The 26,654-nt window shown below is 38.5% G+C and overlaps 1 protein-coding gene across 4 annotated transcripts in view; it reads left to right on the forward strand.

Annotated features, from left to right (window-relative positions):
- The window catches only part of mapkbp1 (mitogen-activated protein kinase binding protein 1), a 57,035-nt gene extending 36,669 nt beyond the window's left edge, over nucleotides 1-20,366 (forward strand). For 2 of the 4 annotated variants that reach the window (XM_055172735.2, XM_073869985.1), the window contains 18 exons: nucleotides 2,252-2,377; nucleotides 2,467-2,537; nucleotides 2,966-3,087; nucleotides 8,287-8,362; nucleotides 8,460-8,571; nucleotides 8,676-8,739; nucleotides 8,823-8,945; nucleotides 9,817-9,950; nucleotides 10,113-10,159; nucleotides 10,233-10,463; nucleotides 10,659-10,783; nucleotides 13,461-13,600; nucleotides 16,520-16,711; nucleotides 16,796-16,871; nucleotides 16,958-17,244; nucleotides 17,485-18,489; nucleotides 19,849-19,934; nucleotides 20,063-20,366. In XM_055172735.2, the coding sequence (XP_055028710.2) occupies nucleotides 2,252-2,377; nucleotides 2,467-2,537; nucleotides 2,966-3,087; nucleotides 8,287-8,362; nucleotides 8,460-8,571; nucleotides 8,676-8,739; nucleotides 8,823-8,945; nucleotides 9,817-9,950; nucleotides 10,113-10,159; nucleotides 10,233-10,463; nucleotides 10,659-10,783; nucleotides 13,461-13,600; nucleotides 16,520-16,711; nucleotides 16,796-16,871; nucleotides 16,958-17,244; nucleotides 17,485-18,489; nucleotides 19,849-19,934; nucleotides 20,063-20,317 (3,272 nt within the window). In that variant the 3' untranslated portion in view covers nucleotides 20,318-20,366. The remainder of the gene's footprint in view (nucleotides 1-2,251; nucleotides 2,378-2,466; nucleotides 2,538-2,965; nucleotides 3,088-8,286; nucleotides 8,363-8,459; nucleotides 8,572-8,675; nucleotides 8,740-8,822; nucleotides 8,946-9,816; nucleotides 9,951-10,112; nucleotides 10,160-10,232; nucleotides 10,464-10,658; nucleotides 10,784-13,460; nucleotides 13,601-16,519; nucleotides 16,712-16,795; nucleotides 16,872-16,957; nucleotides 17,245-17,484; nucleotides 18,490-19,848; nucleotides 19,935-20,062) is intronic. The other 2 variants (XM_073869986.1, XM_055172736.2) reach the window with 2 other exon arrangements.
- Nucleotides 20,367-26,654: the final 6,288 nt, after the last annotated feature.

Below are 26,654 nucleotides of genomic sequence, written 5' to 3' on the forward strand. Positions count from 1 at the left end.
CTCTATACGGTTGCTAGGGTGTTGTCAGGAAGATTTATGTGGTTGTTAGGGTTTGTCAGGAAAATTCATAAAGTACGGTTGCTAGGGTGTTGCTAGGAAGATTCCTATGGTTGCTAGGGTGTTATCTGTGGTTGTCAGGGAGATTTATTTGGTTGGTAGGGTGTTACACGTAGTTATCAGGGAGATTCAACTCTATATGGTTGCTAGGGTGGTCTGGGTGGGTGTCATGGAGATTAATTTGGTTGGTAGGGTGTTATAGGTGATTGTCAGGAAGATTTATATGGTTGCTAGGATGTTCTGGGTGGTTGTCAGGGAGATTCATATGGTTACTAGGGTGTTATATATGGTTGTCAGGGAGATTCTACTGTATATAGTTGCTAGGGTGTTCTGGGTGGTTTATAGGAAGATTTATGTGGTTGTTAGGGTGTTACACATGGTTGTCAGAAAGATTAATGTGGTTGTTAGGGTGTTTGTCAGGAAAATTCATATAGTATGGTTGCTAGGGTGTTATATGTGGTTGTCAGGGAGATTTATTTGTTTGGTACGGTGTTACACGTAGTTGTCAGGGAGATTCAACTCTATATGGTTGCTAGGATTTTCTGGGTGGTTGTCAGGAAGATTCATATGGTTACTAGGGTGTTATACATGATTGTCAGGGAGATTCTACTGTATATGGTTGCTAGGGTGTTCTGGGTGGTTGACAGGAAGATTTATGTGGTTGTTAGGGTGTTCTAGGTGATTGTCAGTAAGAGTCATGTGGTTGTTAGAGTGTTTGTCAGGAAAATTCATATAGTATGGTTGCTGGGGTGTTGTCAGGGAGATTTATTTGGTTGATAGGGTATTACACGTAGTTGTCAGGGAGATTTAACTCTATATGGTTGCTAGGATGTTCTGGGTGGTTGTAAGGACGATTTATATGGTTACTAGGGTGTTATACATGGTTGTCAGGGAGATTCTACTGTATATGATTACTAGGGTGTTTTGGGTGGTTGTCAGGGAGATTTATTTGGTTGCTAGGATGTTGGAGGTGGTTGTCAGGAAGATTTATATGGTTTGTAGGTTGTTGTACATGGTTGTCAGGGAAATTCGACTATAGATGGTTGGTTGGGTGTTCTGGGGGGTTGTCAGGAAGATTTATATGGTTGCTAGGGTGTTCTGGGTGGTTGTCAAGAAGATTCATATGGTTGCTCGGGTGGGTGTTTTTGGTGGTTGTCAGAAAGATTAATTTGGTTGCTAGGATGTAATATGTGGTGGTCAGGGAGATTTATATGGTTTGTAGGGTGCTATACGTAGTTGGCATGGCGATTCTACTGTAAATCGTTGCTAGGGTCTTCTGAGTGGTTGTAAGGAAGATTCATTTGGTTGCTAGGATGTTATAGGTCAGCAAGATTCTACTGTATATGGTTGCTAGGGTGTTCTGGGTGGTTGTCAGGAAGATTTATATGGTTGTAAAGGTGTTCTGAGTGGTTGTCAAAAAGATTAATATGATTGTTGGGGTGTTCTGAGTGGTTGTCAGTGAGATTTTATGTGGTTGCTAGGGTAACTAGGCTAGCCTTTTTCTGAAAACCCTGCGTTGCCAAACACCTAACAAATATGTAATGCTGTCTGGTTTCCTAAAACTCACAGGGCATATTAAGAGTGATTATCATGTTGTGTTCAGTGCCAATTAGCATCGAGTCGTATTGAGCTGTGCTGGTGGTTTATAGTATATCTGGCTAAAGACCAGACATTGTGAGAGTGAACAAACCTGCTGAGAAACATGGCATCTGCTGGAACACACACACAGTTTTAGGGGTGTGAGAGAAAACAATGCTGCTACTTTAAAGTTATTATAATAAAAGCTCATTTCAGCATGCTCTGGCTGTTTGTATTGTGCTTACACAGTCACACATGAACACAGTGTGTTAGTAAATCAGCATGTGGTGACAGCTGGTGTACACTATAGATGCAACACTCTTCACCGGATATTGAACTTTTTCACATGGTCTGCTATTTCAGAAATGTAGTTTGGCTAGTATAGCTGTAGCTTTATCAAATTCACTGGTAATTTCAAATGGTAATACTATGGTACTTTGATAAATGTTACTGGCACTGGTATGTCTGTCCAAAAATTATATTATTACATATAATACCATGTCATGCTTTGATAAGTTTCTGTAGGAGATAATGACCGTATTCATTATGTAGGTCTAGGATGTTAGTATTTTTATTGTATGCATGTTGCATAAACTGCTTATGCATGCGTCTTTAGGGTTGAAGTTGTTGGCCACCGCCAGTAGAGACAGACTGATTCATGTTCTGGATGCTGATAAGGAGTACAGCCTCCTACAAACACTGGATGAACACTCATCCTCCATCACTGCTGTCCGATTCGCCGGTGAGATTACAAGGAAATTCACAGCTATTTCTAATATCATAACTAGATTTGGAAATGCTCATGTGATGTACATTTGTCTTTCTATTCAGAAAATGATGGAAAAGTCAGAATGATCACGTGTGGCGCGGATAAGAGTATCTATGTCCGCACGGCACAGAAGGTGAGATTCACCAAAGTTGCACAACGGCTGAAGGTTTCAATCTGTGATTTTTTTTACTGTTAAAGGAATAGTTCACCCAAAAATGAAAAATTTGCTCACATCTTACTCACCCTCAAGCCATTCTAGGTGTATTAATAATATCCTGGCTTTTTTGCATTAGATAGTGCCCAACTTTTAAAGGACAGTTGTCTTCTGAGGTTAAGCGATTTGAAATATTTATATTTCAAACTTTATAAACTATGGCCGTTCACGTCTTCACGAGAGAGTTAAGGTCACGTGAATGGCTGACCTCTAACCCAACGTTACAAAAACCATAGATTCTCCTTCAGTGTGCTTTTTAGAGCTTTAAAAATAAGGCATATTTTTCTATTTGTTTACATTTAATATATACAATGAGTTGCCTAAATCAGCTTTTTTTGCACTTCTAGACAGAAGAAGGTACAACATTCACACGAACTCATCACATAGTGAGAAAGACTACACTGTATGACATGGACATCGACCCGAGCAGAAAGTATGCTGTTATCGGCTGCCAGGATCGCAGCATAAGGTCTGAATGCTTTATTGTGTTTGCAAATATAATCCTGTTTATAATCTGCATATTGGTGAACAACTCCCTTCTTGTGTGCATCTGCTAGTTAAGCCAGTCTACCAAGAAAATCTAGGCTATTATTGTGCTTATCTGTTCATGACTCGCGTGTATGAATTTATATACGAATGATTGCATAGTGAGTATGCGTTTTATGTTGACTAATTATTGGGGGTTTGACTTATTTATACTAAAAAGAGCCGCAGGGATGAAATATTTTTGCAGGCCAACCCGAAAGATAGGAGCAAACTGATTCCCTTGACAAAAAGCCAATACATTTTTCCCATAGACTTTTAAATATTTGCAAAAAAAATAAGCTCTGTGTTTTAAAAGAACTTTTGAGCAATGAGCGAAGGTCATGCACTGGAGTATAGGGAATTATAAGCTATGACATTGAGTTGCCAACCCATGCAAAACTTTATACTGTAAGCAAGCATCAAGATTTTAAAATCAACCCTTAACCTAACAGGGAGCCAATGCAAAGACAAAATAGGTGTAATATGATTTCTTAGCCTAGAACTAGTCAGGATTCTGGCAGCAGAATTTGGGACAACCTAGAATTTGTTAAGGGTAGCTTTAGAGACCCCAGCCAACAACGCATTACAATAGTCGATATGAAAAACATAAAGGTGTTAATCATCCTCTTAGCAAAAGAAAGTGTAAACATTGGCCGTTATCTACTAATATTTCTAAGAGAAAGAATGAAGTTTTGCAGTGTTTTTAACATGTGGCTTAAAAGGTAAAGTTGCCATAGAATGTAACAATTTTATAATACGAGCTATGTGGTAATGACATATCGTGAGCCTTAAACAAATTTGTTTCCTTCTTCTTATGTAAACCTTGTGCATGCAAGCGGCCGCTGGAAAATCTCAACATAACATCAATAACACCGACTATGACGTTACAGTCAAGGTGTGCGCCCCAATATTAAATTTCACATTAAATTAAGTACAATGTTGCTACAATGCTAAAAACAAAGTTGTGACTACTGATTTAGCGTTATATGCTAGTTAATGCTAAATGCTAGCGTTTAGGCTAAAGTTCAACTATTGACGTTACAGTTACGTTTTGTAGGTCCATACTGAAAAAACACAAACTTACCACTCAGAAACATTCATTAACAATCTTTTAATAATTGATTATTCCTTAAATTCTGTATCTTCGTCTGATACAGAATCAAACAAAATCTGTTTACACACACACAGAGCTACTGAAAGTGCTGCTCTGAGAAACGGCCAATCAGAGCAGAGCTCCACATTATTATTCATGACCCTTCCAAATAAGGTAATAACAGACCATTTCATTCTAAAGGCAAATCCTAGGGTTGTAAATGGACATGTAAAACCATCTCTGGATCATTTTTGCACTTAATAACGCTGCATACCTTCTATGTAGATATCAGAGAACAATTTAACAGATTATTACAATGCATTCTTTGGCACCTTTAAAGGTGACATAGAATGATTGAACAGGGTATTTATCCTTGTTCTGTGATGTGACATGTAGACAAAAAAAATTTTGTTTGGGTCTGTAATGCCTTAGAAGCTTCCTAAAAACCTCTCTCAGATAGCTCTATTAGGGTGGGGGATTTTAAACAACTGGTTTTGCACCTATTTGGCTCCCCCTACTGGCTTAACTTGCTATCTCATTACTGATTGGCTGACTTTGCTGACACTCAAAAATTGAAGCCAATTATTTTAAAGTGGAAGGGCAGTTAGATGCCTGTGATGTCATAAGCACCAGTTTTACTTCCGGTTTTAAAAATTTTAAACACACCTTGTGGATAATAGCGGTATTGCGGAAAGACGGAAATACTCGTCATTGGCGGGGAAGCGTTTTCTCTTGAATGACGAGATATCTGTCAATGGCAGGGAAAGAGTTAAGAGTCTGTAGTGTTGTTTGTCACACAGTTTACAGTATTATCAGATTATCAGATGTTTTTTTTCAGTAGGATAGGATTAGAGGCTTGACTGGTTAATCTGGATGTGTTAAGATCATATATGCATGCAGTACACATGCTGAGTCAGTTTGTTTGTAGTGTGACTCGTTTGTCTGACCAAAATCAAATACAACCTTATAGACTCATCCTGTGATCTTTCTACTGAATGAATCACATGAAAACATGCTGAGGTGTCCTGTTTCATCCTAAATTAAAAACAAGAAATGTTTTGCATGGTGAAAATGTTTTAATGGTGATGAGGCAAAATTTCCTCATAGAGTTATAATACTGTAATGTGATTAGACGTGCAAGATGTGACCCCGCCTGAAAAACGCAGCTGAAGTCATTTTTGGTGATTTGCTATATTCTACATAAAATCATCTTACATCATTTTAAGAACATAGACTAGGAGATTTTAGTCTGGATTTCACATTCACAAATCTTATCTGGACAGGTTTTTTACTTGTTTCATTCAATTTGCTCTACAGCTGAATGTTCATGTTGCATTTCCTGCTCTTCATTGTGTGTCACTCTGCAGTCGTGCGCTAAAGGGCAAACATTCGGAAGGAACCAGAACTGCACGCGTCGCCACATCTTCCTTTGTTCATTCAGACCGTGACCACAAACTTTTTCTGCAGTGTGGGCCAGAAAAATGTCAGGAATGCTGTATATAATACAGGCAGACATTTAGTGTCTCTTTCTCAGTTTTCCTCCATTGTTTACTTCTGAATGTACCGTAAGCAGGGGCTTTTCTGCACTGTTTGGTGCAGACATAATGAAAGACGAAGCTCTGTCTTGTGTATATGTATAAAGTACATCAGCAGGGTCAGTAGTCAATACTGTAGGCCTCTGTGATGGAGCTGACTGTGGAGATTTAAAAAGGCTGTAATGGGCACAGGCTCTTTTTGTTCCTCGTGTAAGTCATGTGACGCCTGAGGAGTTCATTAGATGTGCTCCTCCTAAAGCTGATGATTTACTGCGGCGGTCTGAGGATTGTTAGGGGAGCAACACCATAGCGCCTTCAAGTGCATTATACATTAGTATGTACACAAGTACATTATAATCTTTCTGTTGTTATATAATTTCCTTTTTTGTCCCCTTTCAATCTAAGCTGCAATGGCATGGTTTATTATAATACCAGTCATCAAATGCCAAAAAGTTATATACTCAATCTTAGGCAGGAACAAGCCTTCGGACGAAATGACACCAAATTTGTATGTATTTTGCATTATTGTCTAATACCACTATGAATATAATGGTCCGATTACTAACCTACAGAATTTTTTTTACAGTTAGGATTGCTAATGTACGTCTATTGTGAAACCATTGTAATCCATGTATTAATACTAATAGGTGGCCAAACTAGGGCGCCTTTATTTGGCACGCAAAGCAGTTTATAATTATATTAAACAGTATGTAGGGTTTTGGGCCAGAATGACTTATTTGAGGCAATACCATCAACGTCCAAAGATGTCGCTAGCACTAAAAAACTGGAAAATGAGAGCTTTGCGTTGACAAGCACGTTGATCTTGAGCAAGCAAAATAGAAATAATTATTTACATAAGATAATATTTTAATAACCTTATCTTGGCAAACAAAACTGTAGGGTCAATGATGTGACGTTAATTATTTTGTCTATATGGTTCAATTTAATGTAAAAGGGTTTAAAATTTCTAAATAAATGAATAGTATTATAGTATTATAAATAGTATTTTTTTATGAAAATATAAATATATTCATAAAAACGTGGATTGAAATATAATCATCTAGTCTAGTGTAATATGATTGTTTTTACATACATCTTTACATCATTTGTTAGTCTCGCGTAGCCAGACCTTCAATACTGAAGGTCTGGTGTTTTACGCTGCTTTTTCTGGACAAAGCCCGCCCACCACCTGTTTGACCGACATGTCAAACAACCAATCTCATTTTGTTTCTTCTAGCGTCACGTTTCGGACTCCCCACAATAACTAGCCGGCTGGCAACAAGTCAGTTATTGAAATAACCAGCCGCAACCAAATAGTATCTAAATAAACAACATTACTCACCATAGGACAACGTTGAGCACTTCATCAACAGCCACACCAATGAGACGATCCTGTTAAACGTCTGTTTGAAGCATATCTCTCCACTTTTAAACACATACAAGCAATTCAGGAGAACCAAACTTTTAAACTCCACTAACTGCCTTAAAGAAAACTCTTGGACGTCTTTTAGAGAGTCGATGCCGCGAACTATGCATATTTTTGAGAATCCAATGTTTAGCTGATCATGATAACTGCTCATTATTATCCACGTGAACACGACTGATTCTCTTCCTCAATGGAACGTCAGAGCTTTGTTTTCCAGGGACCGAAACTAATCGCGACACTCGCGTCTACTGGAAATCCGTTTTTTTCCAACCAATCAAAGACGACTTTAACATTTTCACAGGGTTTCCAGAAAAGTGTACGAAAAACATCAGACGTTCAGCCAACAGTTTGTGGGCGTGACGTCTGAGGCTGAGACTAATCATTTGTTAAAGATTATTTAGGAAAAAAGCATATGTCAGGACAAATATTACAAAAATGCATTAAAATTTAAATTTAGAAATAACTAATACAATTTTTTGTTGTTGTTGATGATTACGCTTATGCCATCAAGGTGGATAAAATATTTAATATTTTTTATTCTTTGGCGCAATTGGCGGTTACACCATTTGACATTTTCAGGTCCATTCAGTCTTAACTTTCATAAAAATGGTGCAAATGTAGTTTTTTATAGCATAAAATTTACATAAATACACTATTTGCATTGAAATAAACCTGATGCATGCTTTTAAAACAACATTTTGGGGCACTTTCCTGGACAAGGTTTAAATTAACTAGGCCTTAGTTATATTAGAACATTTAAGTTGTTTTTACAAACAAACCTCACAAAATACAATACTGGTGTGCATATTGAGACGAAACAATGGCACTGGTATATGTCAAGATATATCAGTACAAGTACAAGAAAACCAACCCATAATCTTTGAGCTAAACGCATATATTATCACGCGTCCCTCTGTGAACTCTGGCGCCACCCTAAGGGGACTATGAAAAGTGCTATACAAATAAAATTTAACTTTTGCACCAAAAAAGTAATTTAATTTTACATGACTCTTTAAAAGAGAAACATATTATGTCTTTGATTTCTTAAGCTATTTAATTACGTTGTCGTCTTCTCTCTTTGATCTAAAGGATCTTTAACATCTCCAATGGCAAACAGAAGAAAGTCTATAAGGGCTCTCAGGGGGAGGATGGGACCCTTATCAAGGTCAGTAGATAAGAAACCGCTCAACACAGATTTTACTTTCTGTGAGCTGAGATGATCTGTGGATCACTGTACTATATGATGTGTGGATGTTTATTAGGTCCAGACAGATCCATCAGGTATGTACGTGGCCACAAGCTGCTCAGACAAGAACATCAGCATCTTTGACTTCTACACCGGAGAATGTGTGGCCACCATGTTTGGACACTCGGGTAAGACCTATATTTTTTTTTATCACAATTGAATAACTGGTGTTGCATTATCCCTGTTTAGAGCATATGTGACATACATCTTTGTGTTTGATGTTCTCTTTTAGAGATTGTAACAGGAATGAAGTTCACTAATGACTGTAAACACCTGATAACAGTGTCAGGAGACAGGTAATGTTAAGAAATTTCCCATTCAATTTGTTTGCGTTTGCAATGAATTATAACATTTAAGTTTGTCTACTATTGTGTCCCAGCTGTATCTTTGTGTGGCGACTGTGTCCTGAGCTGACCATCAATATGAAACAACGTCTCGCAGATCTCAAACAGAACAGCAGACCGGTTCAAAAGACTGCTCCTAACCAACAAAATACAATTGGGTAACGCACACATACACTATTCAATTCAATTTTTCAATTCAATTTTATTTATATAGCGCTTTTCACAATTTGGTAATTGTATCAAAGCAGCTTTACATTAATAGATGCAGTGAAAAGCACAGAAAATCGACAGATAGCACAACATAATACACAATAGCACAAGCAGCTAAATTTGCTGCGGCTATAAATCAACATTAAAGCAAATGTATTACTAATGTAACGTATAGAAGTTAAGCCCAAGAAAGCTGCCTCCCTGGGTTGAAAACCCCCCTTGGAGAAAAAAACCCGGATTTTGTAGCCGGGGAAGTAAAAAAAGTCCTAGGAGGGAAAAACCCTAGGGAGATACCTCCATATATATATATACATTGAAACGGATATGGAGATTAAGCGGAGATTAAGCAGAGATTAGGCGGGTTCTGCTGGTGGTCATTGGTCAGGCATCAGCTGGGCATCACGTTGAAGAACAGCCAGTAGATCAGAGGTGTGCCGACTTTCACATTTACCGGAACTGGATCTGTTTGTCTTATTGTCCTCGGGATCGAGGACAAGACAGGGAGAGAGAAACAAAATCTTATTAGCGTAGGGGCCGTTCACATGTAAAGCAAGTGTCACACAGTGATGTGGTTTAAGTCAGCTCGGTTCCGGACAGGCTAACTATTGCTGGTTAAGTATATTACATATAGTTGATGATTTTAGAAAATTTGTGGGCCCAGGGTGAGTCTATGTATGGGGCCCCCCATATGATCTTTAAAACAGAAACAGAAACTCGTTTGACTAAGGCCGGAGGCCCCATTTAAATGCAAATGTCGTAAATTTAAATGCATTATAAGTTTAGGTTTTAAAAAAATGTGTGTCTTTTGGTTTATATCAGCACAAGAAAAGAAGTCCACAGTGCTCCGATCATTGGCACAATGTCATCTGATAGCGACAAAGATGTGGAGGAAGAGGAGGGCATCGAGGAGGAAGATGAGATGTTTACACATCTGTCATCTAGCGAGGAAACCGGTAATTCATCCAACAGTTACCATAAACTGGTTTGGTTAGGTCTTCATACCACATCCGGCTCTGTAGGATTGGGTTGTTCTTTTAGATTTGATTTGATTGGTTAGGAATTCTTCAAATATTTACTTTAAACCTTGTGAGATTTCATTATGTCTGTGTTTCCAGGATCATCAGAGGAGAAGCGCAATAATCTTAACTCCCAAATGAAGAAGGTAACTTTACTTCATCGACCTTTTATTCTTCATACTGTATTTGATGCATTGTAACACTTTACTCTCCTTCAAGCAACACAGCAGCGATGAGCACGAGGGTTCTTCTGGTCCACGGCCGAGGCGTCGCTGGTCCAGTCGAATCAGCAGTATGGATCTGAAGGTGAAGTCCATGCTGGACCTGAGGCAGCTGGAGTCTTTCTCTATGCCGCGCTTCAACAGCAAAACCCCTGATGTTCAGAAGGAATCACTACCCAGGAACCAAGGATTAGGAAGCAACGTCAGCCTGCAGACCATCGCTGCATGGGTGAGAAACCATTAAATACTTACAGTATATATAAAAATAAAAAACATACGTTATTAAAAATTTATTAATTACCAATGTAAAGTAGCCCTAGTAGTGTCGTGTCCACATTGTAGGCAAAAACCACCCATATTTATTTCTTTGGTCTTCTTCCGTATTTATTTTATTTTCCTGACTCATTGTTTATCTTCTCTGTAGGTACCTGAAGATAATGGTCCAGAAGTGCAAACTCGTCCTCAGTATATCCAGTTGTCCCCCCAAACCCCAGACGCCGAGGTGCTGTACCCCGAGGGATGTGAAGACCAAATCAGTCTTGCTGGCAGGTATTTGCATCATTTTTTAATGTAAATATTTAAAGGGGACATTTCACAAAACTTTTTTAAGATGTCAAAACAATCTTTGGTGTCTTCAGAGTATGTACGTGAAGTTTTAGCTCCAAATACCATATAGATAATTTATTATAACATGCAGGGATGCGATTTTTCCGTATAAATAAGGATTTCCGTATTTTCGGACCTTGATGGGATGACCCGTCTGAATCGCGTAAATCCGATGAGTTTTTTTTATTAGATGGGGGGGTAATCACGCGCGTGTTGTATGCCCGTGTTGTTGCAAGTGCTGTCTCAGTATGCCTGCGTTGTCTGTATGCACGCGCTGTCTTTGTGCGCGAGCTTCGCCGTCATCCAACATGGATCCCAGACGTTTTCTGTGTTCTACGTCATACACAATCAGGCATGAAAATCCCTCACCTTTCGGCGAAATTCGCCGTTTTGAAGCCAAAAAATGTGACCCACGTGAATCGTGTAGATTCGATGAGAAAACATTTGCGGGGGGAGGGGGGTATGCGCGTGTTGTTTGTAGATGCGCCCTTCCCTGTCATCCAACATGTATACCAGACATTAGATTTATTTGAGTTCATGCTGCGCTGCAAAAACCGACAGGCAGCCGCAGGTGACATGAAAGTATCACGAGAGCGAATCGAGATGTCATAAGGAAGTCTGCTTTCGGAACGGCTCTCGCGCTACTTTGATGTCATTCGCATTTCTGTGTTCTTCGTCATACAAGCTTGTTGAAGATGCGTAGAGCGACTGCCTTCGGGATGTAAAGTCAACACAAAGCGCTGTAAAACTTTCATTGTTGAATATTAAGGGATCAATCAATTAAAACAACATATACACAGACTGACATTGCAAAGTGACCTAAAATATTTTTTGTTGGAATGGATTTGAACGGATTATGGACATACTCCTCGCTTGTAAGTCACATTGGTCTAACTAGTCTACGGCTGTAAGTACTAAAATGTAAATATGGTGAAACTGCAAAATATTGCATGAAATGCTGTAATAAGAACATACTGACATACTGTTACTAATACTGTTAATAAGAAAGTTTACAGTAACATTTAAGCGATTTTAGACTATTTGAGCGACAAAGATGCTAAAGTGAGCTGTTTTCAGTGCGCATACGCGCATAAACTCCAAAGCCCACTAGCGTTTCAAAAATCACGCAAACACATAATTTCTTTGGGCTTGACAGGAGATATGCGCAAAAACTATATTGTAATATCACAGTCTCTGCAAGTATTCTCACGGTGTTAAAGGGACAGTTCATCTTATAAGAAATGCTTATGTTTGAGTCATTATGTTAATCAAACTACAAGACAAAAGGCAAATCACTTTTATAGCTTTAAAAAGATCAATTATATTTAATTTATAGAATGAAAACAGTGTTATATATAAATTTAATACCGTTTCTCTACCTAATCAATACTGTTAGATCATCTTACTTTATTTGTAACTTTGTTTTTTTTCCTATTTTATATGCTTGTAATTTCTTTTTTTGTTCTTATTTTATATTCCCACATCACTTTTTTGCTTATCTGAAAATTATTCAACCCATGACTCAAAAACCATAATGCAATTCATTTAACCAGTACTATATTGTAAAATTAATTCATTTCAAATTAGATGTAGGCCTTCAGGTCCAACTTATTCCAAGGCCAACTTAAAATTGTATAACCTTGCGAGTGATAGTCAGATTATGGCAAAATAAAATTATTGCAGATGTAAAATAGTAAGGGAATGCTACTTGTTACAGCTTTCCACATTTATCAATCCATTTAATTAAACATGGTTTCTGTTAGTCAAATGTTTACATTTTTAAATTTGAAATCTAAATTTTCCGTCAGAATTAAATAATTGAAATAATGGTCATAATGTATTTTCTGCGTATGTTATGGTGTGCATTTTGTTTCTGCCCACGTGAAGGGATGTTAAGTTCCTTCCTTCTTTTTTGTCCTTGGCCAATCACATGCCTGAACATGCTAAAACTGTCACTTTGTAGGTATGAGCAAAAATGTGCCGTTTTTGGGTGTGTCCTGTTAAATGCAAATAAGCTGATCTTTGTACTAAGTGGCAGTGCCGTGGTTGGACAGTGCAGATTAAGGGGCGGTTTTATCCCCTTCTGACATCACAAGGGAAGCCAAATTTTAATGACCTATTTTTTCATATGCTTGCAGAGAATGGTTTACCAAAGTTACTGGATTGATCTTATTCACATTTTCTAGGTTGATAGAAGCACTGAGGATCCAATTATCGCACTTAAACATGGAAAAAGATTTTTTATCAGATTTTCATGATATGTCCCCTTTAAAGGAACAGTATGTAAGCAATTAATATAAATTAATCATAAAATGGCCACTAGACATTAAGAAATCATTTTCATTTCAAATACTTATATCACTGACAACAGTGGTCCGGCTAGGATATTGTCATTTAAAAAGTGGAGTTGCAGCCCTCAACTGATGTTTATGTTGTCATGTTGTGTATTGGCCATCAGTTGTTGTGATTGCAGTACCAGTTTTGGCCACAATCCTACATACTGTTCCTTTAAGTTAGCTAACACAATCTCTTTTTTCAAAGCAACCCAATTTAAGTGTTTAATTCCTCTTTTTAAAGTGATTCCCAAACCCGTATGTTTGTTCTCTTTGTTTTTGTGTAGTGAGTATCAGGTGAAAAGTTTAGCTCCTGGAATGAGATGTGCTAAAGTCAACTCTTGTCCTGAGAAACAAAGTCCGGACAGCGCCTGCTCCATTGAATATTCCAGCAGCTGTCTGTCTAGCCCTGAACATCCAGGAGAAGGTAATAAAAACTAGCGCTTTTACTAGTCTGTCACGGGTTTTGTTAGGCACGATATCAACAGGTGCGCATCTCAGTAAATCGCCATGACCTGCTTTCAGATGGAGCGGCATTTACTACACAAAGCCGTAGTTCACTGACAAGCTAGACAATATTACATTCATTATCGCAGGTGATATTGCCTAGCTTTTCATTACACGGCACTCTAAAATGCTTGATTCTGATTGGCCAGTCGCGACATTCCAAGGTATGTTATTCCGAGATAACCGCCTAAAACTAATAACACAAGGGAACCCGGATGCTCCAAACTGACAGGTACAGTTTAATATTACACAAAAAATAAAAATAACTATGTCTTTAAAAAACATGACATTATTAGGGGTGACCCCAAATAGTCGAAGATTCGATGCATCGATAGGAGAAGCCTGATTCGACTACCAATCTCACAGTCGAATCGTCGCAGATGTGTTATGAAATGAGGATCCTTTAATTTTGGCCGTATATGGGTGCACTGTGCACAAATCTGATTTCACATATAACAGCTTTCTCCCAATATATTAATATACAGCATATTATTATAATTCTGCAAATAATATGTGAAGTATCAGCTTTCAATAAATATTTTTAAAATGCGTTAATAAATCCAGCAACCCCTGTGACCGGGCTACACGTCCATTAGAGGTTCCAGAACGGGTTGGTTAATAAACCATTGACTCTTTGTTTCTACATTTAAAAGAAAAAGCTGGCAATTTTGGCTATACGTTCATTCTTTTAATAATTTATTTATTTTATTTTATTTATAAATCGCTCTGGGTTATCTGATTTATCTATTTGGCTTGTGTTTTGTTTTCGTGCACTTGAGGCATTTTGCACATTTGTTCTGCACTTTGTTACTTCTGACCTTATTTTATAAAAAAAAATGTATTTATTATAAACGTAAATTCTGATCTAATATAAGTCGGTACATTTTGGATTGCTTTTTGTTGTATAGATTTTGCACTATTGCGTGCTGGCCATGTTTGCGCATGCAATTTAGCCGAACGTGCTAGGTGCGCTTAGTCTCATATTTAGAGGTTCATCAAACTAAACATTAAAAAACGGATGTTTTCGACGAGTATACGTTTTTAAAATGTATTTTAAACATAGTGGTTATCTTGTCAAAAGTTAAACTACAAAACAGGTAAGCCGTTTCTTTAAATTTCGGTGATGAAACGGAAAATATCTGCACCGAACCTATATTTATGCCTGACACGACTCGTATGTCTTTCTTGTGATTTAATATTCTCGTCGGTGTTCACTTTCAAATGATAGAAAAGAGATTCCTGAAATAAATAATATCATCAGTTGTTTCTGTATCTAAAGTGAATGGAGATGATCAAAGTGAAAGAAAGCAGGTATTTCTGTGCTAAATAATAACGCGTAGTGTCTATAAAATCATTAATTTCAGTGTTTTTATGAATTGTATATAAAGCTTATAATTTGTTGTAACAATCACAAATTATTTGTCATTTCTCATTTGTCGTTTTTTTTTTGTCATGACCGCTTTGACGCGCTTAATCTCCAAATTAAATAAAAACACTGAATTAGCCGAGGTTTCCAAGGCAGGATCACCTTTGTTATATTTTTAGGTTTAGTTATCAAAATGTTTTTTGTGTGATGTTCTGTACATCGTGGCTTTAAAATGTTATGAGGAATAATGAAACAAATGTTGCCTTACATTTATAAAAAAATATATAAATGCATCGTCAGTTTTGTCTTCGTTCATCACTTGAAAGACAGTTTTGGTCACTTAATCAGAAACTTGTTTATGTGTGCTGCTTGTGAAAGAAAATAAAAGTTACCAATTTGTACCTGGTCTGACCCCCTCCCAACCCATGCACACAAACATAGATGATTCGACTATCGGTCGACTATGAAAAGATTCGACAATTCTGATTCGAATATGTAAATCCTTAGTCGAGGACAGCCCTAGACATTATATTTACAAATGACTCTACCAAATAGTGTGTTTGTGACATTTGAACGTCTCGTCTTATCTTAAAACTGACACGGAAGGTCTGCATTCGTGAACAAATAAAAATGAGCAAATAACATATTTCAAATAAATATTTAATGTTTCTTACCTCACTTATGAGGTAAATAGCCATGTAATATGCAAGATAATTTACATTCAGCCGGTTGATATTGCAAAATAAGCCCGTTCAGTGTGATCTTGATTACACTGTTGTGGCTTATTTCTGAGATAAAAACTGCTGCCTTACATTATCCCTTACACAATGTTCAATATATAATTCAATGTATACATTTTAATAGTCACAATTAAGAATAAATTCACCAAATAACATTCATGAGCCTAACTGTAGGCTGTTTACAACTTTAACTCTTTCCATGCCATTATCTCGTGAATTAAGAAAAACGCTTTCCTGCCAATGACAAGTTTTTAGGGCAATCCGTATTCCGCTATTATCCATTAGGTGGCGCTCTTACCCAACTTATAAAACACTGACTTTTGTGAAAATCATAAAACATTATGGCATTGGCTGGCAACTTTTTTCAAAAATGCTGGCCGAGAAAGAGTTAAATGGTGTTAAGGATCCTGGCACAATACATTAAAAATGTTTTCAGTGTCATCCAGTGTTGTAGTCCAGTCCGACACAAGCACAGAGATTAAGTTTCAAGTGAGAGTCCAGAACGAGTCCGGATAAACCCGGATGTGGACTCGGTCTTGACTTGGATTCGACCTCTGGTCTCGACTTGGACTCGACTACAACACTGGTGTGATCCAAGGTTATACGAGCAGAACGTTTAGTTTAACATATTGGGGTGGCTTCCCGTACGGGATTAGCTAAAACCCAGCATAGTATTTAATAATGGTAGTAACTGCAGTGGGTTGTAATCTTTCATTGTCTCTGCACACTTTAGACTCTGAGCCTACTGAGCCTTTGAGCGTTGATGGAAACTCTTCAGAATTAGATATGGAGGATCTGGATGAGGAAGAGGAGGACACCTTGAGGAAGACTGAGGTTCAGACCCCTCAGTCTGTGCCTCAGACTCCAGACCAGGAGGCCTTTCTCAAGAAGCACTTTGCCAACCTCTCAGACCTCAACACATCTGGTAGGTTACACTTAGAGCTTCTTGTTTGTGTTTATTAGTTACAACTTTAAGTAGATTCTCATACTCTTCAAATTCTCTTTACAGCGTGTTCAACCAGAGTGACCATAAACATCTCTGACAGCATATCGTCAAAGTTCCTCTCTCAGAATTCACCTAGCAGGTAAGACATGAAACTCTTCAAATTATAACTTCAAATTTTCATCTGAGACGAAAACATACATGACCCTTGTCTCCATTCTTCTAAAGTGGTTTTCCGTTCCCCTCAAACAAAAGACCTGACAGTAAGACCGCCAGCGGTGTGGTGCGGCCCCTTATCTCAGAAGTCCGCCCCATCATGGAAAATAAAAGTCCAGGCAGGCAGCAGGAATTCCAGGTCTCTGAGAGGACACCAGTTCAGCGTTTGATCCAGAAGAAACGCACACCTGCCACAGACTCCCGCAGGATGATCAGTCCAGTCGCTAAAGCTGCCGCAGGTCACAACGCTTCTGCATGCATGAGGAAAGCTCAATCCATTCACAACATCTCTTCTGAGGGTAAAGCATCCATTACTGTACATGGTTATACAGTGTAAATGGTTATACACAAGTTTCTGCTTTTGGAAATACACTGTTCTGCTATTTCTGTGTTTGGGATATTTTGCATGTGAAGACATGGACTTTAATCCAGATTTTGCATTTTGATTAAACTCAGGAGGCGGCCACAAATCTGTTTACTTAGTGTTTGCTAAATAATAATAACTTGTTCTCTTTTGTAATTTTCCTTCTTTTTATCAGCTGACATGGTCCATGCACCAACTCGTCCATTTAAGGAAGTCCAACCACAGACCCAGAACTCTGAACGCAGTGTCCACAATACACCACGGCGTTCCCTTCCCACAGTCCCAGTTACTGGTCCCACAACCACCACACCCACAAAACCAAAGTCTCGTTCCTACATGAGCCCCACCACCAGCTCAATGGCAAAGATGTCTCGCTCTGTGTCCATGGGGGACAGTCTGAATGTGGTAGAACTAGAAGACACTGGATCATCAGACCCACGCCGGGACATCTCCAACCCTCAGAGCACCTCCCAGAGCAAGCCTAGTACTCCTGTTTCCATGATTTCCTCTCCTAACAGTGCTGCATTCCCGTTTCCAGGCCCCCACGTGCCCCATGCGGCAGTTGTACCTACGCTTAGTGCTGGCTCAAGTGAAAATCCTTTCGTGAAAGGTCTACAAGCCAAACTGACCGGCAGTGCTCGCCCTCTGCTCCATATAGACATTCCCAATCCACTTCCGGACAAACCTTCTTTGTCTTCCCTTTCACCCAGCAGCAAATCCCCAAAGTTTGTACAAAAGGAAAAGGGGTTTTCATGTAGAACCCCAACAACTCCATCTTCACTTACTCAACCCATTCAACTGCCCAGTGGCATTGTACAGCCACTCACCGCTGTGCATTCAACCCCAGACTCAGAACGGATTGACCTCAGTATGCTACTCATTCCAGACCAAAATAAAGACTTGACAGAAGCAGGACTCCATTCAAACACCAAGCCAGAAAATGAGGAAACTCCCAAGGATGAGTGTTCTTCCATTGGCCAGTGCAGTCTAGGACTTCTTCAGCCTCAGGAATCAGGTTTGCTGGGACATCAGTCTTCCTTGGTTCCATCTTCTGTCCTGCTGCGGCTTTCTAAACACTTCTTTACCAAAGGGCTCTGGCCTCTACCTTCCTCTGCCTCCTCCATCACCTCTTTCATCTCTTCCTCGCCCTCTCCATCCATTAATCATTACCACCTGAAGGGTGAGGCATGGATTTACTAACACTTTACTAACATCATCTGCAAATCCAGTGATGCTCAACCTCAAGAGCCACGTTTTCAAAATGCAGTAATGGGAATAGTGATAAGGGACATGCTCTTTGGAGATATTAGTGCTCCCTTGATTGGTTGATAGGAATGTTGTTTCTGGCCTTAAAGGATTAGCTCACTTTCATAACACAATTTCCAGTCATTTATTCACCTCCATGTCATCCAAGATGTTTATGTTTTTCTTTCTTCAGTCGAAAAGAAATTACGTTTTTTGAGGAAAACATTCCAGGATTTTTTTCCATATAGTGGACTTTAATGGACCCCAATGATTTGAAGGCCAAAATTGCAGTTTCAATAGGCCCTTAACGATTCCAATCAAGTGATAAGGGTCTTATCTAGCGAAAACGATCATTTTTTGCCAAAAATAATAAAATATGTAGTTCTTAAACACAATTTCTCATCTTGCATTAGCTCTGGGATGTTAGTTCACGACTTTGCGTATCACATCGAAAGGTTATGTATGACGTATGCAGAACTACCATTCCAGTGTTTACAAAGCAAACGATCAAACACAAAGTTAAAAGCACTTTACAAACAAAGTACAACATAGATATCGGACGATTTCTTTGAAGTTGGAGGTGAAAATTAGGAGTTTTTCGTCGTATCTTTCAACGTGATTACGTAATACATAAAGTTGTGGATGGGCATCCCAGAGCTACTGCAAGAAGAGAACTTGGGGTTAAAAAGTACGTTTTTTATTTTGGCCAAAATGACCGTTGTTTCGCTAGATGGGACCCTTGTGCCTCGGTTGGGATTGCTTGGAGCCCTTTGGGGCTGCATTGGGGCTGCAGTTTTGGCCTTCAAACCATTGGGGTCCATTGAAGTCCACTATATGGAGAAAAATCCCGGAATGCTTTTTTCATCAAAAAACATGAGTAAATTATCTGGGAATTTTATTATGAATCCTTCAACCTTAAATCACAGATATTAAAGTTAGGATTAGTTGATAAGAATCTTTTTCCAGATAAAAAAATGTTGATCCATGTCCATTGGTAGTGTTTCTGTAGCTCAGTTGGTTGAGTGTTGTGTAAGCACCGCAAAAGGTCATGGGTTCAATCCCAGGAATCTATACCTTAAATGCACTTTAAGTCACTTTGAATAAAAGCAAGTGCCATATGCACACTGTAAAAATGTCCTACATGTATAAATCATGTTCCTAAATCATTTTTCCCATATCTCATTTCTCATTCTTTGTGTTTCTGTTCAATTTGTAATTAAATTGTCTTTTTTTTGGATTACAAATGTATGGTCCCTCATCATGACTCTAACAAAACGACTGTTTCCCCCTGCAGACACATGTCTCAACGTGGACTCTTGTAGGATGGTTGCCAATGAATTGCAGAGCAGTTTTAAAAGAGCCTCCCACCTATATAAAATGGTAGGTTATCGTTTAACCGCATTCACATGAAATTGTAGCGTAGGCTGCACTTCAGCCCACAGACTGTCCGAATTGCTTCGTGCGGATGACTTGAATCTAACTTTGGGTATCTGTGTCTGCTCTTGTAGCTAAGCAACTCCACCGACTCCGGTGAGGAGCGGAGGGAAATGACATGCGTGCTGGCCAAAGCGTTTGAAGCGATGAGAGCCGAGCTGAATTCCCTTCCTCCATGCGCTCCTTCAGGATCGGCAAGGACCGACCACACGTACGCGTCGGGCAACCGCGACTCGACTCTGGGTGATGACCGGACGCTAGCACTTTTAGAGCAGTACTCCAAACTGCTCCTCAATGCAGTGGAAAAGAGGATGGATGACAAAATCTAAGGATACCAAGCCATGATGTGTTTTAAATAAAGAGATTGAAAGGAACGCAGCTATTCTACCTCCATGTTTAGCGCTGTTACAGCAACAACACGCCCTTGGCTTTTCTTGCCAGATTATGAGGGTTATTCATCACGAGGGTTTGTGTTGGCTGCATGGTACAGCTATGGATCTCATGAGCACCATTGTCTTGAAGACAAATCATTAAAAGTTTAATATGGATGCAGACTGACAAACTGAAGTGAAACACTGTTACAAGAAATGTGAAGAGCAAACTTATGTTTGCACATTGCTTGAATTTGATATTTTATGCTCGAGGGACGGGCATCCCTGGAAGTCTTAACAATCCGGTTTGATCTCACTTTTAACTTTTTATTACTGAAATGATTTTATACTATATGTTGTGTTTGTGCCGATGCTCTCAAGTTTAATTGGGACGTTGAGATGTGTATTTATTATTATGTGATGATGGGTCACCGACACTCTTTGTACAGTGACACCCAGCAGGGTCTTTTTGGTTCGTGAGGAAAGCTCAGTGTCACCGGACATTTAGCATTTAGAGGTAATAATTAGGGATGCACCGAATATTCGGCCATCGAAAATGTATTACATTTATAAAAGACTTTTATCACCGAAACAATACGGCCAAAACGCAACCTGCACGTGCTTGTCTGAAGCAACATGTCTGCAGTGTTCCCTAGCTCCCGAGGTCGTGAATCAGTACGGATCACGGTTCAGCTTGCATGCGATTCGTGGATTAATACGCAAATTTATGTAAGGAAAGTTTATCATTTGCACGTGTTTCAAAGGCTTGCAAATGTTAACATTCAAGTGATTTTAAACAATTTAGGGGAATAGTCTACTCATTTTCAATATTGAAGTGTGTTGTTGCCTTGGCTGGGAATTGTTGATACATCCCTCTGTCATCTGTGTGCGTGCACATAAGCGCTGGAGCGCGCTGCGACGTTTCGATAGCATTTAGCTTAGCCCCATTCATTCAATGCTACCATTTAGAGATAAAGTTAGAAGTGACCAAACACATCAACGTTTTTCCTATTTAAGACGAGTAGTTATACGAGCAAGTTTGGTGTTACAAAATAAAACGTAGCGCTTTTCTAAGCGGATTTAAAGGAGGAACTGTGTTTTGTGGCGTGGTGGCACTTTTGGGAGTACTTCGACTCGGCGCAGTAACACCCTCCCTCTCCCATTATGAGAGTGAGAGGGGGAGTGGACTTTTCAGGCGAGTCGGGGTACTCCCAAGGGTGCTGTTGCGGCATGGAATATAGTTCCTCTTTTAAAACGTTGATGTGTTTGGTCACTTCTGGCTTTGTCTCTGGATGGTGCCATTGAATGAATGGGGCTGGGCTGGGTGCTGTCGGGGCGTCGCGGCGCGCTCCGGCGCTTGCGTGCGCGCGCGCGGATGGTGGAGGGATGTGTCAACGGTTCTTGGTTGAGGTGGTAACATGTTTTGATATTGAAAATGAGTAGACTATTCCTTTAACAGCAAAAAGGCGCTAAAGTGAGCAGTTTTCTGTACGCACAGATGCACGTGCGGTTGAATGTGTCCGGTCCAACTCCAATCAGACGTGATTATTACTATGCCCTTCAAAGATCAGGGGCCTCATTTATAAAATGCTGCGTAAAGCCATCCTACATTTGATCTAACAATCATTTATCAAAAATGCGTACGTGTGATTCATAAACCGAACGTAGAAATCGCGCGTACCCCTTTTAAATCTATAAATCGCAAATGAACTTGAACTTATGCGCAGCCGAGCAGTTTCAGATCTCCGTCTTTAAACGATGCCCAATTAATGTTATAGATGTAAAAAAGAGCGCTTGTCAATGTTTAAACCCAATTTCGAGCAGCAAGAATGGCTTATATTTCCAAAAACCTGCAGCAATCAGACAAGCAAAAGTGCGTACGTCTGCTCAGACCCTGACGTGGCGCTAAGCACTTTTCCACGTTTTTATACTGTAGTCCATTAACATACATTTGGCGAATAGAGCAATAAAAAACAACGTAATGGTTTTATGTGGAATTACTGTGAATGCTGCGCGCTTGAATTCGCCCTCCGTCTGTGTGTGTGCGTGCGCGTTTAAGTGCACTCAGTAGTGCATACACGGAGAGACGCGTTTCAAAAAGCAAGCAAACATAAAATCTTTCTGTTATTGACAGGGCACATACAAAAAAAATGATCTCCAATGTACTCTTTTTCTATTAAAGGCTCTCTAAGCGAGTAATGTGCGACGTCACTTCCTGTTGATGTTTGAACTGTTTTCAAACAAACAGAGCGTAGCTAACGCCTCCCCCTCCCTCTCCCGTCCGTGCTTTCATGAACGCGCCCAACCCCCACCCCCAAATCCTTCTTGTCGTTTATTGGCTGGAACACTTTGTTATGTTTTGTTGTGCTAGGTTTGGCCACTATGTTGATATTGCCGTTTGTCGAGCCTGAGCTGTCTACAGAGATCGTGTTTTTTTACAGTTTGATCAGCGGACAGGCAGCAAGCAGATAGTGAGGAGATGTTTGCTGTATGTAACAAAAAATGTTTTATGGTCTAAAACGCGTCAATTCGCTTAGAGCGCCTTTAAAGGTGTAGCGGAGAATTTTCTCAAAAAGTGGAGAACCGCCTTCTCCACTTTTTAAAAAATGCAATTGCGCAACACTCCTGATTGACAACTAGGAGGACCAATAGTCTTGATGATCCACCCGGATAAAGAAAATCCTCCGCAATACCTTTAAAACATTTGTTTATGTTTTAAGTGTATGTATAGATTACAGGCAGAAACCAATACGTGCTTATCTTAAAGAGACAGTAACCTCAATTAACATACTTAAGTCTGTGTCATTAATGTTAATCAATCAACCCAAGACAAAGAGAAAATCACTTTTGTAGCTCTAAAAATAATAATTATATTTAATGTATACAATACAGTGTTATGATTCATTTAATTCGATTTCTGTACCTAATGATAATTTTAGACCTTACTTAATGTGCAACTTTGTCCTTTTTTTTTATAAATGTTTGTAATTTTTTTATTTGTTATTAGATTTTTCCCACTCCTTCTTTGCCGATCCGAAAAAGAATCCGATCTGGGCCTCAGAAACTGTAAAGTGATCTGAACCGTGAGTTTTGTGATCCGTCACACCCCTAGTAAAGTTAGTACACAGTGATAGCCATAAATGCAATGTTGCTAATAATTGGCATAATTTTCTTTCTGCGTTTTGGTTTCCGGCCTTGGTTTCCTCTTTTTTCGGTTTCGGCCAAGAATTTTCATTTCGGTGCATCCCTAGTAATAATGTATGGGGAAAAACTTTCATGACAGCTTGCATGTTTAACTAACCCGAATTGAATGATGAAGATTTTGTATGCATTTTTTCCAGAAGCTTTTGTACTTGAAATGGTAACTGTCTGTCTCAAGGATACAGGTGCCTTAATGTTGACCAGCAATTTGATGATGAAGAATAATAAATCTGGCATTTGCAATTCATACAAGTTCCTATAGGCTACTACAGTCGGTTGTGAATGTCAACCAAAACAAAACTGCCACAAATACACAATTGAATTAAATGATTCTGGTGACACCGGGCTGGGGAAGATGCCATAACCTAATAGATTTATATATTTTACGATAGAAAGTTTACGATTTTGCTGTACTTTTCAAGGATCTTCATAAAGGTACGTTGTGATATTCTACTAGTCATTTTCCTAAAAGCTAAACAAAGCAGGTCACTTCCTAAAAATCCTTACTTTCTGTAATACCCACCCATTTTTATTCCTTGCTAAAGCGTTCTTTTGATGATGTACAGTAAAGCACTTTTGTTGTCTCTAAACTAATATATTAATTCAAATGATGGCATTGTAATATGTTACATGTACTGTTACTGCTTATCTGTATGGACATAGTGTATTTTATAATGTTCAGATACTCTTGTACTGTTAAAAACTGAAGGTGCTTTTCCAAGCTAAAGTCAGCGAGCGCACACTGTACAATTTTTACCATAATAAATGATAGTAATGTATAATACAAAATACTGTAGGTTTGAACCCAGGGATCACATACTGATGTAAATGTAGACAGCTTATCTTATCAACTGCTTTTGGTATTCATTTTGCAAAATATTAAGGATGTCAGAGAGTGAAACATCCATTGGTGTTAAAGTCCTAACCACAGTTCATAGTATATCATGCAGTTTGAGCATGATTTTATACCTAAAATGTATTAAAAGAATAAAAAATTGTACAGTGTGCTTGGTGTCTAAAAGGCTTCAATTTTATTTGAAGACCTTCACTATCTTGCCACTGTTATGGTCTCTCTGGTTAACATTGAAAATGTGCAAGTGCTGCAATGTTAAACAACACTTCTTGTATGCTTCATTTTTAAAGGGATAGTTCAACCAAAAATAAAAATTGTGTCATCATTTGCTCCCTCTCGTGTTGTTGCAGGCCTGTATACATTTCTTTGTTCTGATAAACACAAAGGAAGATATTTTGAGGAATGTTTGTAACCGGGCCGATCGGAGGCCCCATTGACTTCCATAGTATTATTTTTTTTCTCCTATGGAAGTCATGGGGGCTTCTGATCAGTTTGGTATCTTCCTTTGTATTAAGTACAGGATTCCCACGCTAAGTCAAATGTCAAATTCCCTGACACTAAAAAGCTGAATTTCCACCTACGTCAGGGATGCTGAGCGTGGATAATGTACCTTGAGTTTATAAAAATGTAGCTTAAATGCATGAAATTAACTCTTTCCCTCCCATTGACTAGTTAGCTCGTCAATTAAGAGAAAAAGCATCCTTGCAAATGACGAGTATTTCTGGCAATCCGTAATACTACTATTATCCAACTTTTAATACCCGGAAGTATCGCCCTAGGGCAAACAGCTGTATGTCCGTGTAAGTTTTAAGGATCGCTCTGAATCTGATCTCTTTCAAAAGTCCTTCACAAAAATTTAATTATCTCAGCTTTTTGCTCAAAAATCTTAGTATTTTTGGCTTGTTTTCAGTAAAAATATCTCAAAATTCTTAAATTAAGATGCTTTTTCTTGATTTGCAAAACGACCCAAGAAAATAAGTCTAAAAAAATGTCAAATTTAAGTGGTTTTGTGCACAAAACAAGCAAAAAAAAAATCTGCCAATGGGGTAAGCAAAAAATCTTGAACATTTTTCCTAAACACTAAATTCAAGAAAAATTTGCTTGCCATATTGGCAGATTTTTTTTGCTTGTTTTGTGCACTTAAATCACTTGAATTTGACATTTTTGGACTAAAAACTGGACTTGTTTTCTTGGGTCGTTTTGTTCATTGAGAAGAAGCATCTTAATTTAAGAATTTTTACTGAAAACAAGACAAACAAAGAATTTTTTTCTTGAAAATCATTTTTTGCAGTGTAGGATGAAACAGGGATTTTTTGTTTTGAATGCATAGGGTCTGTTCTTTCATTTAATATATTGTATGTTTATATATTTAAAAAAGAACATTTTCTGGAAGGCATTAAACTTTTGTAAAAATCATGAAAAACTTTTTTTTAAACGCTGATGGGGAAAGAGTTATACAGTGGCAATAAACAGTTGCTTTAATTGTATGGTTATTTAAATGGTAGTCCTTAGTCACAAGATAACAAGCGGATTACAATTTGATAAATGGAAACTAAAATTTAAAGCCACAAACAAAAATCCTTGATATTCCACGACTTTGTCATAAAAATATAAAATTCCCTGACTTTCAATATTCCAGAAATTTTATGACCCGTGGGAACCCTGCAACCAGAACAAAGAAATGTGTACAGGTTTGTAACAACATGAGAGTGAGTAAATGATGACAAAATTGTTATTTTTGGGTGGAAATGTACCCTTTTATAAACCTCCTTTTACTAATCTCAGATTGCTGCAGTAATTTTGTGATTATATTTAGCCATTTAAGCTAGATAGTATGCATTTGACATCAGATTCCCCATCTCAACAAATCTTGAAATGCATGAGCTAAAGTGATTTATAAAGTAACATCAAATTCTTGATATTGTTAGCTAGTGGGTTACAGCAATGGTGCAGAACCGAACACGGTATGAAAAGTAGGATTACATGGGTAACCGTGTCACATGAATCATTAGCATGAAACACTACTTATGCATGAGGATCGGTGGATTTTAGGGTTGGCTTGCTCTTTAAACTAGAACGCATGCTTGTACGCTTGACTTGCTCCTCACGAAAAATCACTCGACCTTCAGCATTAAGTTCTCATTTAAAATAAAGTACAGTATGATTGATCAAGTTGTAGTCTAGGATTACAGATGGACCAGGAAACTTTTTCTTCCAGAAACTTGTGACTTTGTCAAACCA

The sequence above is a fragment of the Misgurnus anguillicaudatus genome, chromosome 7 (genome assembly GCF_027580225.2).
Source record: "Misgurnus anguillicaudatus chromosome 7, ASM2758022v2, whole genome shotgun sequence".
NCBI classification, from domain to species: domain Eukaryota; kingdom Metazoa; phylum Chordata; class Actinopteri; order Cypriniformes; family Cobitidae; genus Misgurnus; species Misgurnus anguillicaudatus.